Source organism: Alosa alosa, chromosome 4, assembly GCF_017589495.1.
Source record: "Alosa alosa isolate M-15738 ecotype Scorff River chromosome 4, AALO_Geno_1.1, whole genome shotgun sequence".
NCBI classification, from domain to species: domain Eukaryota; kingdom Metazoa; phylum Chordata; class Actinopteri; order Clupeiformes; family Clupeidae; genus Alosa; species Alosa alosa.
Genome location: NC_063192.1, coordinates 27908953 through 27925428, shown reverse-complemented (window position 1 = coordinate 27925428; position 16476 = coordinate 27908953). Strand labels below are relative to the sequence as shown.

The 16476-nt window shown below is 47.2% G+C and overlaps 2 protein-coding genes across 3 annotated transcripts in view; one reads left to right on the top strand and one right to left on the bottom strand.

Annotated features, from left to right (window-relative positions):
- The window catches only part of tasorb (transcription activation suppressor b), a 22597-nt gene extending 14855 nt beyond the window's left edge, over positions 1-7742 (top strand). The window contains exons 17-23 of one of the 2 annotated variants that reach the window (XM_048240695.1): positions 934-2048; positions 3209-3331; positions 3692-3851; positions 4226-4325; positions 4751-4929; positions 6472-6615; positions 7547-7742. In XM_048240695.1, the coding sequence (XP_048096652.1) occupies positions 934-2048; positions 3209-3331; positions 3692-3851; positions 4226-4325; positions 4751-4929; positions 6472-6615; positions 7547-7632 (1907 nt within the window). In that variant the 3' untranslated portion in view covers positions 7633-7742. The other variant, XM_048240697.1, reaches the window with a different exon arrangement.
- Positions 7743-13085: 5343 nt separating this feature from the next.
- LOC125293065 (amphoterin-induced protein 3) lies at positions 13086-16259 on the bottom strand. Its single transcript, XM_048240694.1, has one exon. The coding sequence runs from the start codon at positions 15493-15495 to the stop codon at positions 13984-13986; it is 1512 nt and encodes a 503-aa protein (XP_048096651.1). The 5' UTR covers positions 15496-16259; the 3' UTR covers positions 13086-13983.
- Positions 16260-16476: the final 217 nt, after the last annotated feature.

The following is a 16476-nucleotide window of genomic DNA, read 5'->3' as shown; positions in this document are numbered from 1 at the left end:
CTATCATTGCAGTATGTGCAGTAATTAACAGCTGTGTTCAGGGTGCTTAAAGCCCATGACTTCATGACCAGAGTGCAGGGTGTCAGGAGCAATCTATAGCCCTTTTTCCGTAAGGTTTTCAAGCGAATTAACTCCTCATTCGTTGTCATTTTGAGCGATATTAGAAGCACCAAAACAGTTTTCCATTCAACAGAACGATTCTAGTGAATTCAAATGAAGTCGTCATGTCCCTGTTAATGCCCATTTTTCTGCTGCGCTGGACTGTTTTCCATCAGCAGATGTAGTGAATGGAACACTTCCAGCGAATGTATTAAAGGTAGCGAATGGAACAGTACTGTGAGGTGAACATCTTGATATGCGCGAGACAAACTTTCTGAGCAGGCGTCACAGTAACTTACATCGCACCAACCCTTTTCCATCACATTAATGTCGAACTAACTCTTGTTAATCCACCTCTGGCGAGTGTATAAACTTATTACAACAAAACCGAGGATCGATATAAGCCCTTTTCCATCACACGTGTCGCACTAACTTTGATGCGCATTGGGGGTGGCGGCAAACAGTCTGTGTGCAGGATGAGTGTCATCCTTCATGACGAGGGAGGCTCTGCTTTTGCACCTGCTGGTGTATATCAATGTGGGTAGGCTGCCACCGATGGTCCGCTGAGTCAGTTTAACCACCCGCTGCAGTGCCTTCCTGTCTGCAGCGGAGCAGCTGCCATACCACACCGTATGCAGGGTTTGTTGGATGTGTTAGGAGAGGAAGTTTCTTGAAGTTGGGGAGGGACCCGGACGCCCCTCTGGTAGCAAATTGCTCGTTCCACCCTGGAGGAAGTATAAATGAAAATAGCCTGGATTGCTCATAGCGGTACAGATACATGATGTGCGTTTTAAGTTTGTAGTTGACTTTCGTCTTGTCCCTGTGTGTAAACAGAGAAGGGTCCTCTCCCAGTCCCGGAGCGTATCCCCCGCGGAGCAGAAGGCGAGAGCAGCAAAGCGATGGGCCAGTCCCTGGACACCATCGTCCACAACGAGTTCCAGTGCCTCTCGTCCCACATCAAGCACTTGATGGACAGCCAGCACATCTACTACGCCCCCCAGCCTCCGGCGCAGCGGCCCGACCCCCACCTGCTGCGGCTCAGCACCACCTTCTCCACGTTCGTGTCGCACCACGTCAAGCCGCTGCCCGTGCAGCCGTACCTCAGCACTCTCCGCGAGCGGATCGGACACCTGGTCGGCCCGCCCAGATCTACCCCTGCGCCTGTGGTCAAAGTGGAGCACCCGGTCCCCGTAACTGTTACTGCCTCCACCCCTCCCGCAATTACCCCCACACCTGCCTTCGCTCTTGCCCCTGCCCCAGGTCCGGTTACGGTTACTCTGGCTCCCACAACGGCTCTACCCCCCGTCCACCCTCCTGCCAATGCCGTAGGCCTGGCCCCAGCCGCACCCATGGTTACCCCATCACATCCTCCTCCCAATGTCTCTGGTGCTATTTCTGCCCCACCGGCAGTTCTGACCCCACACCATCCTGCCCCTATTGCCCCAGCGCACGTGGCTCCCCCTGCAGTCTCCACTACTGCAGCCGCTGCTGCTTCTACTCCTCCTCCTGCTGTTGCCCCTGCAAGCTCTTTTACCCCACCAGCCAAAGCCCCCGCAGCTTCGGTTGCCCCGCTGGCAAAGACCTCAAGAAAGCCTCGCATGGGCACCGTCAAAGACCCCCACAAGCCCCTCGCCGCTGCCACGGAGAAAGCCGAGAAGACGGCGGACGTCAAGCCAATGGTCTCGGCCCTCGCGCCGGAACTTCCTGTCTCCTCTCCCTCGGCGGTCAGTCAGCCGCAGCAGGCACCACCCCCTTCCTCAGATCCTGCCCCTGTCCCCGCCGCCACAGCCAATCCCAGTGACAGCACAAGCGCGGCAAACAGCCTGATCAGTCAGATCAAGCCGGACGTGTTCCTCAGCCTGGTGCAGATGGTGCAGAGGAACACGCTCAAGTTCTACATCCACGTGACTGAGGACGACAGCGAGACTCAGCTCTGCACAGAGATTAAGGTCTGATGCTCCTCCTTTCACTTTCAAATAATGGCTCATTTTGATGATGCACTGACTTATAATACCATGAATGTTATCTCTGCTATTGTGCTGGTATTACATTACCCATTTTGCACTAAGGCAGTGAGGAGAAAACTGAAAAAGGGTTGAAACGACAAGGCATATAAATTCAAACTCTTGCATCATGTTGCTTTAAGGTCCTGGGAACGTTCTGCCTTCTTTTTCTGTTTAGATCCGAATTGTAAAAAAAAAACATTATCATCAAATTTCTATAGCTGATGTTTTTAGTAAGGTCCCACCTTTTGAAGGTTTTAGAATATCTTATTGGCATAGATTTTAGGAAACATATTTAAGTTTCTATAACACACAATGCTCTGGCCATTAAATAGCCTTAGTTGCGGAAATGGCCTTAAATTAAACAAACAAACATCGGAGGCACCAATTGTTGAATTACTCCAGTCTAGATTGCGGGCCCCACTAGTGGGGAATAGAGACATGACAGGTGGGGTGCGAGGAACAGGAGGAAATTTGTTTTTTATGCCTATCTTTAATAATGCCTTTCTTTTTTTGACAAGGCCACACACAAACATAGGAGTCATAAACAGACAGACGTATGGATTAAAACAGCAAATTAGATTCAGCAGGTTGAGACGGGAAATGTAACGTGGAACCAGAATGCGAAAATAATATTTTAACGTTACCATTTTGCTGGGGTAATGGGGTCAGGAGGGCCTTGAAAATTCCCCACCTCCAATGTGGGGAATGACAGAGAAAGTTTGAGAACCACGTCTATCCAAAAGTAAGATGCCCGTTTCGAAGTTAACTGCTGATCAAATCGCCAAACCTCGTCAGTCAATCTGTAACTTATCTGTCTGTCCACAAAGCTTCAATTTATGTTTATAGCCTACTATAGAACTAGGAGCTAGGCTGGAGGTCGCAGTGTTATCAGATGACGTACATCCTAAAACCCAGCGATTAAAACCGTGCATATCAAGTCATATCCAAGGTGATTTTCTGCAGCTCTCAATGTACCTCAGATTGTTTGCACCTCCAACAACCATGTTATGACGTTAGTTAAGACTGATATATCTGCCTGTCATTGCTGGAAGAATTGTAAATTACAACTTGTCCTTTCCTTTGTTGTCTAACTTTTTAAACAGGAATACTTGAAGAGCTTCGGCAACGTGGAGTGCAATCCACAGAGTTTCCTGGAGAACAACAACAGCCTTGACAAGTTTCTTGTCATCATTCAAAATGAGGATATAGCTATGCATGTTCACAAGGTAAATGCATGAAGTCGAAGGGAAGGGAGTGCACGTCCTAATAGTGACTGCAACCCTGAAATGCGTGTGAAGCTGACACATTGGTTCTAAGTTGTTTGTGAGAATTGTATCATCCCCAAATGTATACCCATATTCCCACTAAGCGATAACGTAGGATCTTGCATTGCCTTACAGGACTCCTTGGGTTAATCAGAGTTTAAGTAGCCTTATAGCATTTGTATGTTTTGTTATTCACTAATTATCTCTACATTAAGTTTTTTTTTTTTTTTTTTTTTTTTTTTTTTTTTTTTTTCCCTACATGTTTAGATTGGACCACACCATGTTGCGTAAATGTGCTATCCTTTTTTCCTATCACTGTAGATCCCTGCATTGGTGTGTTTGAAGAAGTTACCATCTGTGAGTTTTGCCGGCGTGGACAGTCTGGACGACGTGAAGAACCGCACCTATAATGAGCTGTTTGTGTCCGGCGGCCTTATTGTGTCTGATGAATTAATCCTCAACTCAGACTTGATGACACTCGGTGAGTTAGAAAGACCCGCTTTGAAAAGTTAGCCATCTCAAAATATGGGTGGTGGTGGTGGGGTTGCATAGTTTTTGCTCCGATGATGCACTGAAGTTGGATCTGCAGCGGTGTTTAAAGGAGAAATCCAGGGAGTTTTCACATGGATCTCCTTTTCTTGTGATCACAGAGTTGTTAAAACAATCGGTTTTGCCTAGCTAGAGTTGCTACAGCCAGCATCTACAGCGCTACACTCTGGCCTGGGGCATGTCTGTGAGCTCCCATGTACATGCCCACAGTACAGTTTTCAACACATTCATTTTAAGAGTATGTCTGCATGCCTGTGACTTTATGACCTTATAGAATATTAATACTGTGTGTGTGTGTGTGTGTAGATAAACTGCAGAGGTTGCTGAAGTTTCTAGAGGAGCAGAGTTCCATCTGGCAGTGGAAGGTGCATTGCAAGACCCAGAAGAAGCTCAAAGAGCTCAGCAGGTGAGTTGGAGCTGGTGCTTTATGGCCAACTTGAGACTCCTCAGACTAGAGCTGCTCCCTCTGGGGATCAATACACACAGTAAATGCCAGATCAGCACCTGCTAATGTGATTCACGGGTTCTTTAAAGGCCATTGTCTGATTTGCAAGGGAACAGAATGTCCAGTGCTCTAGAGTGGTTTAGACAGACTTCATGTGAGGTGCATTTTCCCCATGGTGTCGTAGCGCAGTGACCGTTGTTAGAGGTCACCTTGAACCCTGTTGTCATGGTCACTGAACCACAATGCCTCCAGGAAATGCAGTCCATCACACTCTGAGCTAGGGCAAGATTTAAGACCGATTCCTCATAATACAACCCAAACTGGTAATGGGTAATAGAAAGTGTTCTGTTGGACTTCATGTTCCTTGTCTTCTTTTGTCCCACTAGGTTAAACAGTGATACGATGAGCATGTTAAACCTGCTAACAACGTATCAGAAGAAGCACTTGGTAGACTTTCTACCCTATCATGAATGTGATGCTCCCACAAAGACCGCCCCTGATGTGGACTGCCTTGTCAAGCTGCAGGCCCATCACACACAACACAGACACATCATCTTCCTCACTGGTGCGTGGCATCACCACACATCACAATACACACACACGCACACATCATCGCAACACATCACAACACATCACAACACACACGCACGCACACACACACACACACACACACACACTCTCGCCACACAAATTCACATTTACAATTATTTGCATATACCGGTACTCACATTCGCACACTGTTTATTGGATAAACATTTGTTATCTGTCAGTTATTTATACATGTATATGATTGCTGCTTCATCGCAAGAACTGCACATTTTTCAACACCACACATTTGCATTCAGACACGTGACCGGTGATCTAGACAGTACAGCATGTTTAGTACTGGCTGAACCCATTTGGGTATTGATGGTAATTTTCTGACTCAGTCAGGATGATGGTCAATCAGGAAACAGGCTTTATTCTTTCAATGATGCGCATCAAGGGAGAGAGACCAGCTTCACCCAAAACATTCACCCTTATCTAACGAAACAGGGTGTATTCTAAACTTAAGTAGGTTACAAACAGAGGGGGGCGTGACCTTTTGTTCTAACTCAGAGAGGGCTGATCCTCCTAGACGATCGTTAATCAAGATGACCCCAACTTGCACTTGGCCAAATGTTAGCAGCCATATGGGACAATAGAAGGTGTGAAAGCCCCCCATCTTTTCTCACCTAGTATATACAATAGAGTGTCACATCTGGGGATAAACAATGGTGTCTAGAAAGGCTCCTGAATTCTAACCATTCAAGGATAAACTAAGGATACACTGCATACAGACCAAAGACACAGGAGATGCACATGGGTGCAAAATCACAAAAGAACACAAGAAATGTGCATGCACAGGTATAATGCTGATTCACATGACCATACTCGTTGACTTAGTATGAATGATCACTTAAGTATGTTTACTGGCTACTGAGTCTTGTGAGTTAGTATGAATGATCACTCTGGCTACTGAGTCTTGTGAGTTCCGTGATGAAATGATCACTTAAGTATGTTTACTGGCTACTGAGTCTTGTGAGTTCAGTAGTGAGCTGGTATGAATGATCACTTAGGAATGTTTACTGGCTACTGAGCCTTGTGAGTTCGTAGTGAGCTAGTTGAATGACTGGCTACTGAGTCTTGTGAGTTCATTGAGTGAGCTAGTATGAATGATCACTTAAGTATGTTTACTGGCTACTGAGTCTTGTGAGTTCCGTAGTGAGCTAGTATGAATGATCACTTAAGTATGTTTACTGGCTACTGAGTCTTGTGAGTTCCGTAGTGAGCTAGTATGAATGATCACTTAAGTATGTTTACTGGCTACTGAGTCTTGTGAGTTCCGTAGTCAGTTAGTATGAATGATCACTTAAGTATGTTTACTGGCTACTGAGTCTTGTGAGTTCCGTAGTCAGTTAGTATGAATGATCACTTAAGTATGTTTACTGGCTACTGAGTCTTGTGAGTTCCGTAGTCAGTTAGTATGAATGATCACTTAAGTATGTTTACTGGCTACTGAGTCTTGTGAGTTCCGTAGTGAGTTCCGACTGAGCGCTGTCTCTTTTTGGGTTTGTTTGCCCAACAGAGAGAAAGCTGGAGATGCTCCCACACTTCTCCAGCCATGGGATCCTTGTCGCCAGCATGGAAGACATCCTGGACAACTTCACAAGCATCATCAGCTTCAGTCCACCCAAGATGGAGCCGCCCGCACCCACGGCCCCACCAGAAGGTCAGTGTCACTGCGTCAATCCCTGTTTGTCTCCATTCTAGCCATTTCTTCCATTTGTATGACTCTGTTATTTTTAACCTATAGTACATTAAGGATAGAGAGGAGACTGCACGCCATGAACAGTTATACTGTGGATGCAGCTGTTTCACAAAGCGCAACTTAATATAAATAAGAAATAAATAGCGCAACACTGCTCACTTAATGAACAACTGATCAAGGTCTGACTGACTGAAACGTTAGCTGATTGTTGTTTGTTAGGTGAGCAGCGTTGCAGTATTTTTTATTTATTCTTATTCATATTAATCTTCGGTACATTACCTTTACCTTCTCATTTCTATTACTTTATAGATTACCTTATTTTTTTATTATTTTTAAGAACCCTATGTTGCAGTTTGCTGGAACGACTAAATAAATATTGATTGCTTGCTTGAAAGATTGTTTTATTGATTGATTGATTACTGTCATCCAGCACTTGAATCTTTGTGTGTGTTTGTCACTGGGAGCGCTTCACTTAAAGGAGTAAACAGAGTGAATGCATCACCAATTGACATCAGATTGTCAGGTCAAGGTTGCACAGTTGCACAAACCAGTCGGTTGCTGTGGCTCTACTGGCAGAGATATGCTAACAGCGCCAGAGCTGTGCTAACAAGTCATGAATGTGATGTGGAGAGAACATGCATAGTCAGAACAAAACTGCCCTAAGGTTATTAAGGGTTATTAGGTAAAAACCTCTGCTGGATGCACACATTTCTTACACATCATCTTAGTGTGGTACATGTAAAAACCTCCTATCTTTTAGCATCCAACATGCGCAGAACAGTGTGTGAAAGGGAGTTCTTTCAGAGCCAATGGAGCCTACAGAAGCAAACAACATAATGTTCCTTTTCGAGTCTTGTGCCACAGCTAATATATCTTCGTCTGTCTGCCTTAGCCGAGAAGGAAGATGTGCATGATGAATGTGTAGAGGAGGAGGACATGTCCTTGGACTCAGATGACGAGACGATGGGTATCGAGTGAGACGGCCGCGCCCCTCCCGAGCAATGGCCTGCAGCAGCAGCAGCAGCAGCATCAGCAGCCGCCATCGTCAATCCACCCCCCTCCGCCACAGATGCTGGAGTTCCGGCCACCCCTGCCAGAGATGCCCCCCCTCCCGGACGCCATGGCCCAGAACAGCCCCATGTCCTACGGTAGCGGCAAGATGGACTTTGCCCCCGCCACCGCCCCCTTCCCCCCTGGACCTGAGCTGGGGGACACCCTGGCGGTGAGTTTTGGGGTGAACCCTCACCAGAGCTACTTGTGTCCAGCGCCATCACAGTGGAGCCCCTTCTCCGGTGCCACTGGCTACCCGCTTCCGTCACAGCCCCCTTCCGTGTTGCCCCCCGCGTTACCGGGACAACCCTTCCCCCAACAGTCCCCGATGCCAAACCTCAAGCAGTCTCCGGCCGTCGGCTCGGATGAGATGGCTCCCGGGGAGGTGCCTCCGGGACTTCCCCAGCCACTGCCCGATGGCGAGGCCCAGATGGGGGTTCCGGCGACGGGTGCGGTGACCCCGCACGCCGCGGGCAACGCTCAGGATGAACAGGGCAAAGTCATGGAGCCGATGGCGCTCCCGTACCCCGACCATGCTGTCGGCCCTCCGATGGGCATGGGGTACGGCTGGGGGGGCCAGATGGGGGCGATGCAGCACAGTTACGGAGGCGGCCCGCCGCTTGGTTCGGTCGGCAGTGCAGACACAGCGGAGCTGGCGGAGACGAGCGCTCCGCCGCCACAGGGACTGTCCCAGGCGGACACTCTGTGGCAGGCCGGCGGTGCGTGTGAAATGCCTGATGGCCTCACGCCGGGGGTACTGCACCGAACCCTCCCCCCTGTGCCCGCGCCTCCACCTCCCCTGGCATCGCCATCCCACCCCCTGCGTCGGGCCCCCCGCCCAGCCCCTTCCAACACGCCGGAGTGCTGGGTGGCCCGCCAGCCACGGAGAAGAGCTGCGGCACGCCGGGCAGCTCCACGCCCAGCAGTCAGGGCAGCCGGACACCAGTGAGCTCGGGCCCCGACAGCCACCCCACACCGGGGCCTCCGGCCAGCAGGGGGGGCTCCATGCCTCGCACCCTCCTGCCCATACCCGGAGCTGGCGACGTGGGCCATGCGCACGGCCGGGGAGGCGTGACGGGGCCTACGCCTCTTCCGCCGCCGCCTCCTCGCCACGCCAACCACAGCAGCCCCGGCGGGTACAACGGCAGAGGGGCAATGACTGTTCCGCCACCGATGGACATGCACGGCGGCTTCAGAGCCAGGGGTGTACCGCCCATGCCCATGCGCTCCAGACCCGGGCGAGGACACATGAGGGGGGGGCCGCCTCCATGGGGTCCCCCTCTGAGGGGTGCACCACCCCCACCTCCACCTCCGGACTATTACTCAGATTACACATACCCCTAAATCACTGCATGGCGACGGGATAGCCTCAACAGACTACTGGCAGAGAGAATGTACATATTTGACTTTTGAGAGCACATTTGGATTTCACAGAAGGAGGCAGACTAAGAACAAGGAACCTTGGTCTTTGTAGGAGTTCAGAGACCTGAAGTCCTGCTGTAATCAAACCTGCTCTTCCTAAACAAGGACTTTTGGGGGGAAATAAACAGACCTTGTTCAGACCACTATATTTATATTTGCCAAGAAATGTAACAGCCTTTCAATGTTTCATTTTGTTGCTTCTTTTTGTTCCAATTTTTCAACAAATAGACAAAAAGGGAAAAAAAAGGTTTGTGAACAAGGAATAAAATCAGACAATATTTTTTTAAAAAAATAAGTGAAATGTGGATCACTCGTTTTAGCATTCTTCTTTTTTTTTACATTCTTGGTTGTAAAAATGTCTATTAAAAACAAGGTTGTATCAAAATGTATGACTTGGTGTCATCTGGTTCATATCACTCTGATTTTGGACATTTATCTGACAGAGGCACCTTGAAGTGGCTGGTATTTTGAGAGTGGCCAGTAGGGGACACTGTTCTCCTTTGGACTTAACCAAGGAGTAAATTCTAATGCAATCCGCTGGCGGTACAGCCTCCTGTTGACTTGCTGATAAAGACTATAATTTCACTAGCTTGTCATCTAGCATGGTATAGGGTCCTAAATTCTTAGAATTTAATCTAAATTTTAGCATTTTCGGAGCATCACTTCAACTTGCTAGCTGGAGGCAACAGATTTGTTGTCTCTGTGTGTTGAAAGAGAACTTGAATTTTGCATTATTGATGCAACAGCAACCAGAAACTCGCCGTGCATCTCTGAAATGCATTTTTATTCTCTACCTCAGAAGGGCAGTTTTGAGTGTTTCTGTGGTTCTCACCCCAAATGAGATAAGCCAATAAACCATGAGTGATGGGCTATTATAAATCATGTTTCAGCTGAAGACCAGTTTTATGGTCATCTGCCACATAAAATATTGATTTGTCAGTTTAAACCCAGCCAATGCCTTGATACCCGTTTGTTTCAGTGTGACCGCCTCTGGCGCATCTGTTCTTTGATATGCATTGCAAATGACGTTACCACACAGGCGACGTTGCGCAACCTGTAAATCATCAGGAATTGCAGATGCAGGAATGGCAGCTTCCTGACTTCCCTTGTGTTGATCATACACATCGCTACACTCTCACAGCTAAAATGAGCCAGAGGGCTATGACAAAGGTCATGATGTACATTATTTATTAAAATCACTCTTTCAAGGTAAACCTGGAGATTGATCAGTAAGATGAGTCCGGCTGTGGCTGGCATTTGTGGAAACTGATCCATTGCATCAACAGCGTTTGTACAATTTTCTTGATAAGGGTCAGCATCATGAACAATCACAGCTTCAATCCCTGTTCTACTAAATAAAGGTCATCTGTAATGTTTGATTTACTTGAAACACCATTATCTGGGAACTGCATGAAAGTCAGGCCAAAGGGCTGTGAAGATGAAAGGCATGTAGGCCCCCTTGTCCTGCACTGTTTGTTTATTTAACAACACTCGCTGGGACAATTACTAAACCTATCTGAATATGGAGCACAGGAATGATCAGTACATAGTGCATTGGGTAAAGCACTTCCCAAAAGAGGACAATTGTAATCCTGTATTTTTGTATTGATAGAGAGATTATAAGTGTGTTACTCTATTGTGAGGGAGTTGTGGGTGCTGCTTTGAAGCCTTTCATTATAGTCATAAAAATGATAAATACTGAGGAAAAGGGACTTCATGGTTTTATTTGGGTATATGCGTTCTCGACATTCTAAAATGTGTGGTTAGATCACTTTCCTGCTGTCCTTATATTTTCCTCATTTGAATGGATTGACAAAGATTAAGGGATTAAGAACATGTTGAACAATTGTGAAAAAAAGCACCTTGTTTATCCTGAGGGTAATCTGCTAAAACCTGACCTTTGTTAATCTCCCTATTTAATGTAGCCTTCATTAGGGTAGGGGGACAAAAAGGAAAACATACTCCGAACGCAGATGGCCGAGGTCAGACGGAGAGCTTCCGCAGGTCCATGCTGGCTTACACGGCTTCATGTTAGTTGGAAAAGATGCCACATATGCTTTTTACCATTGGCAGGGCTCCAAACTGCTCAAATGCCTGTGCACACACTTAGATCCTTTTTAAATGGTGTATGCATGAGATATATCCTCCTAAAAGGCATAACAGTAAAATGTTGACAAGCAACTAGCACTCACCTTGAAAGCTTTATGAAGGTGAGGCAGTTTGGAGTCATTGAAGTTTTCATTAAGCTAAGTCAGTTCAGCATTTTTCAAAAGCTTCAATGTGCCATAATCATTGTTAAATAATTGAGGGGCTGTCATTTTGGTTCCCTTCTGTCTTATGATAGTCACAGCACAATTATGTTTTTGGCAAGCAGCCTAGATGAGTTGTTCCCCAAATTCAGCTGATACAGAATGGATAGTCAGTTCACTTCACAGGCTGGGAGATGCTTGTCACTCAAGCATACAATTATACATATTAAGAATGATATGTAAATGAATAAATTGAATCACATTCATTGAGTGAATACGTTTCTGTGGAAATGACCTAGTTCTTTGTTAGTTCACACACAGAAAGAGAATAAGCATAGTAAGCAAAATGTCCCTTTTTTAATTCATGTTTGGAGAATTAGGCTACTGTGGATTAATTCTTTGCTCCAGTGGCGTGGTGTGGCACTGCGGTGGGGTCTCATGTTTTGATGCTTTAATCCTCTGCAGCAGAAGGAGAGGAAATGAACATGACTTTAGGCATTGCATGGGGAAATAAAACATTGTTTTGCTTTCTTGTTTTCTTTTTCCCTTTCATCCCCCATCTTTGATCTTGTTTGAACAACTTTCATTCTTTTTTTACACAGGAATGTCCATGTTGAGCTGTGCTATGGCTGAGCAGCTCACCTTGCCTGGTTGACTTTGCCATGCACAGTATAGATTAAGTACGTAACGCTGGATATAGTACTTATTTTGATTGATCTACCACAGGATGTGATGAAATCCTAGCTGTCCATATAATCAAATATATCTCCCTCTGTAGTAGTGCATGATCATTTAATGTTGTTGTATTCTGTATAGAAGCCTCTCTTATATAAGGGTTTAATCTTGACTCATCATCTACATGTAGATTAAGTGAAATTCATATAGCACAAGACAGTGTCTTTAGAAGCTTAACATTAGGAGACCTCTCTCTTTCTTTCTTTCTTTCTTTCTCTCTTTCTTTCTTTCTTTCTTTCCTTCATTCTTTTCTTCTTTCTTCCTCACCATTCTGTGCTTTCTGGGAAAATGTAGGAGCCTCTGCTATGAAGCCCACCATGCTCCAATACAGGATGCTTGAACCATAGGCGTTCTGCATGGCAACTGAGTGTTAATAAATATTTTTTATTTTTTTCCACGTCTGTCCCTGAAACCTTAATCTCAAGTGAAGGGTATTTGCTCGCCCCACCTACGGTTCTCCGGATCCTTTTGTCCTGAGTGTGCCTGGAGTCGGTGGCAGAGTGCCATCCTGGGATTTTTTGTCGCTTTGCATTTCTGTGATGTTCTCCTACTCGAATTCTTTCAGAGTGGCCTGTGTGATTAAAGCCAACACAGCCTCTGCATTTGCCAGTGTATTCGTGTTGTTTTGGCTGTGAGTCTTTATATCTGCCTTTTGCACATTTACACAAAAAAAATGAAGATACATCGACTGGAGTGTTAAAAGTATTGAACTGTTGCAGCATCAAGCAACCAGGCACTCCATGGACACAAGCTTATGCATAAACAATGCTCTCCATCTCTAATGACATCTAATGGGGTGGTTTTTGAAGTTCTAGAATGTCAGCGTCTGTTGTCAACACGGCTCAGATCATTACATAGGCCTCCTCTCGACAGGGAGTCGACCATCTGAGTGTGCAACACTAATATTTAACGTGACGTTTGAACTATTGTAAAAGGCCACACCAAAGAGCATGAATGTTTTTCAATCAACTTTAATTCATGTAATTCTAAGTGAAGACAGCTTCTCACCAAGACCCTTCTCCACTCAGCTATTTAACTCATTGTTTAAACTCTGTGTCAGAACTGATACTTCACCAAATACACTGCCACTGGGTATAGCTTTTGTCATGTTAAGCTAAAAGCTTGCGTAAGACCTTACACCGCTCATTTCAGTCAGGATGTAAAATGGATGCATTATAGGTTATATAACTGCTTATTCCTTTTCATCCATCAAAATGGTTGTGTGAGAATATGTTTTTTAATAACTCATATATTATGTAGTATTATTGAATGAATCACAGTACTCTTATTTTTTTATGGGGTCAAAACTATTTACAGATTAGTACTACTTTACATAAGACTATGAACACTTTCAGAATGTGTACCCAGATTCAGTCACGGCATGAATTATATTTTACAAATGAATTAATCTTTGCTCATAATCCGTCTAATGTTGGCCTTAAGAGCTGCAATTGTCATCCTTTGTCTTTGCAATATATAAATATATGAGTCTCAATATTTTTAGATGAGTGGATATCGCCACATGCAGCATTCATGTTGTTTACAAAGTGTGTAGAACTTTAAGGTTTGTCAGTGCACCACATGATTTTGGTACCTTTCCAAAAAGGTCAGTAATTCCTTAAATGTTTTCAAATGGTGACAACAACTGGCCTACTTTCATTGGACGGCTCAAAAAACATTGTTCAGGTGTCCTGTCAATTTAGAAGACGCATTAGTTACAGGAGGAGCCAGTCTCCAGTCCCTGCAGACAATGCTGCACTGTAGCGATCCACTGAGTGGCTGCTAGTGTCAGGCGTTTGGTCTTCTGTCTTAATCCAAACCAGAAGATGCATTAGTCTTAGAGAGACCCCGACAGCTGTCCCTGTGGACTTGGCTACAGAGCCGCATTGCGCTCGGTGGCGACGGCTGGGTTCAGCCGCTCCGTCTCCCACTGGAACTGGGCCAGCTGCTCCGGAGTGAAGGTGGCCTTCAGGTGGCCATTCTGCTCCTCCAGCAATGGCTCCAGGAACACCACATGCCGGTCCATCGCTGACGCCGACGACGGAGGAGGAGGGGCTTTCCGCGGCAGCTGCTCACTGCCACCACCGACCAGGGAGGACGGGGCCCCAAAGATGGACGCCAATGTGCAGTGTTCCTCGCGGGAGCCGGACCCTTCGCCAGGCGACGGGGAGCCAGGAGACCTGCAGCAGCTGCATCTGCACGGGGTCAGGTAGAGGTACATGAGGATCAGCACCAGGGTCACCACGCAGCCCAGCAGGGTCGTGTAGCCCGTGTTGAAGGGCTCGTCGGAGGCCTGCCGTGTCGCCACGGTGACATTCACCTCCCGCGACTCGTTTAGCATCTGGACCCTGTCCATGGACGTACACTGGTAGACGCCCGCGTCGTCCAGCTTGGCGTAGGGGATCTCCAGGCTGCCGTCCTGGTTAAGGCGCAGGGTGCCGTTCAGGAGCAGCTGGCTGATGCCCTCCGGGTGCGGTGAAGTCCAGGAGAAGGAGACGTTCTCGCTACTGCTGGCCGAACTGGTGCAGTCCAGCCTCACCAGCTCTCCCTCGTACACCACCAGGTTGGCCTTGGGTGCAACCAGCGACAGCGCCCGCCCCACCGTGCAGTTCTCAAAGAAGCGGGCATGACGGAAGAAGCGCACAGATGCCCGCGGGTCGCCGTAGAGCAGGCACCGGTACTCGTCTTTGAAGTCACTCACCGACTCGAAGCCCTTCTGCTCCCAGTGGCGGAACATAGTGTACACGGCGCAGTCACACAGCAGTGAGTTGTTGAACAGAAACAGGCCCCTCTGATGCGAGGCCGGCCACAGCGCGATGTCCTCCACGGGCAGCCGGGCCAGGTGGTTGGAGGACAGGTCCACCATGAGCAGCTGCGGGTGGGTGTGCTTGCGGATGGAGAAGAAGGGGAAGTCGGAGATGTGGTTGAAGCTGAGGTAGAGGCGGCGGAGGTGACTCAGGCCCATCAGGGCGGTGCTCTCCACGCGCGTGATCCGGTTGTTGAAGAGCAGCAACTCCTCCAGGCCCGTTAGCTCCAGGAAGTTGTGGCGGCCCACCACCTGCAGCTTGTTGGACGAAAGGTCCAGGTGGCGCAGAGCGCTGGCATTCTGGAAGGCGCCGGGGCTGAGCTGCGAGATCAGGTTGTGGGCCAGGTGCAGGCGGACTAGCCTGGGCAGACCATAGAAACTGCCCACCCCGAGCCAGGTCAGCCGGTTGTGGCTGAGATCCAGTGTCCAGGTGGTGGCAGGAACAGGATGAGGCAATTTTTCCAGACCAAGGGCTCCACAGCTCACAATGTAAGAGGGGCATAAGCACCCAGCGGGACAGGTACTCTCAGAGACTTGAGCCAAGAGGAAGATGAATACTATACACAGCATCAGGCCCATGATCGACGACAGAGATTTACAAACTGCACACAAAACGAGGGTCTTTGAAAAACACACAGCTCCTGTTATCTGCTTTTTCAGGTATTGTAATTAAACAAAGTGACCTCTGTCTTATCACAACATTTTCACTCTGTTTGATCATTACTTTGCACATTCATAGACCAGCTGAAATCATATGCAGTCATACTGAAAATGACTTATATATAAACAAGAGATATGATGGCTTGCTGCATCCCATTATCTGAGCAGTTACTGCTCAAAGGATTAAAAGAAAGAAAAAATAAAACAAAACAAAGACTAACTTTTCCTGTTACACAACCCCCTTGCAGAGTTTTAAAAAATAAGTGATGAAATATTCAGAGAGACAGCTTCCACAAATGTTCACCCAAAAAAGATCCCCATTCACTCACTGCATGCTTTGTTAGTTCCATTCCTCTCTGCCATTGCATTTGTTTTTCCCACAGGACTTGACTCTCAAGAATCCTTACACAGGAGAATTGTCCATGTAAGCAGAAACGGCAGCCTCGTTTTGTTCGGGTTGAAAATCCCTTTCTGGGCTTAGGCACCTTCTGTCCTCTTGTTCAGGTCTTTCACGAGATGTCATTTTTTGCATGCCGTCCCTTCTCTGCAGCATCAGGACCCGTGTGCTCGCAATGTGTGTCCATCCTCCGACTGAGTGCTGAGCTTGGCTGACACCACCACCCGAGCTCCTGTAATCTCCCCGATCCCCTCCTCCCTCTCCGTCTCTCTCTCCCTCCCTCCTTTCCTCCCCTTACGTCCCCCATTCAGGGCTCAGCCCTGCCTCTCCACTGACTGATACAGCCTGCTCTCTCTCAATGGCCATTCCCTAGCTGGACAGTTTCTCCTGATCTGGTCTGTTGCTGTCCATTTTTTCTTCTTAATTTTTTCTTTCTCATTTGCCTATGAACCAGTTATAGCTAAACCACAATTGTATTTATACATTACAATTGTATTTATACA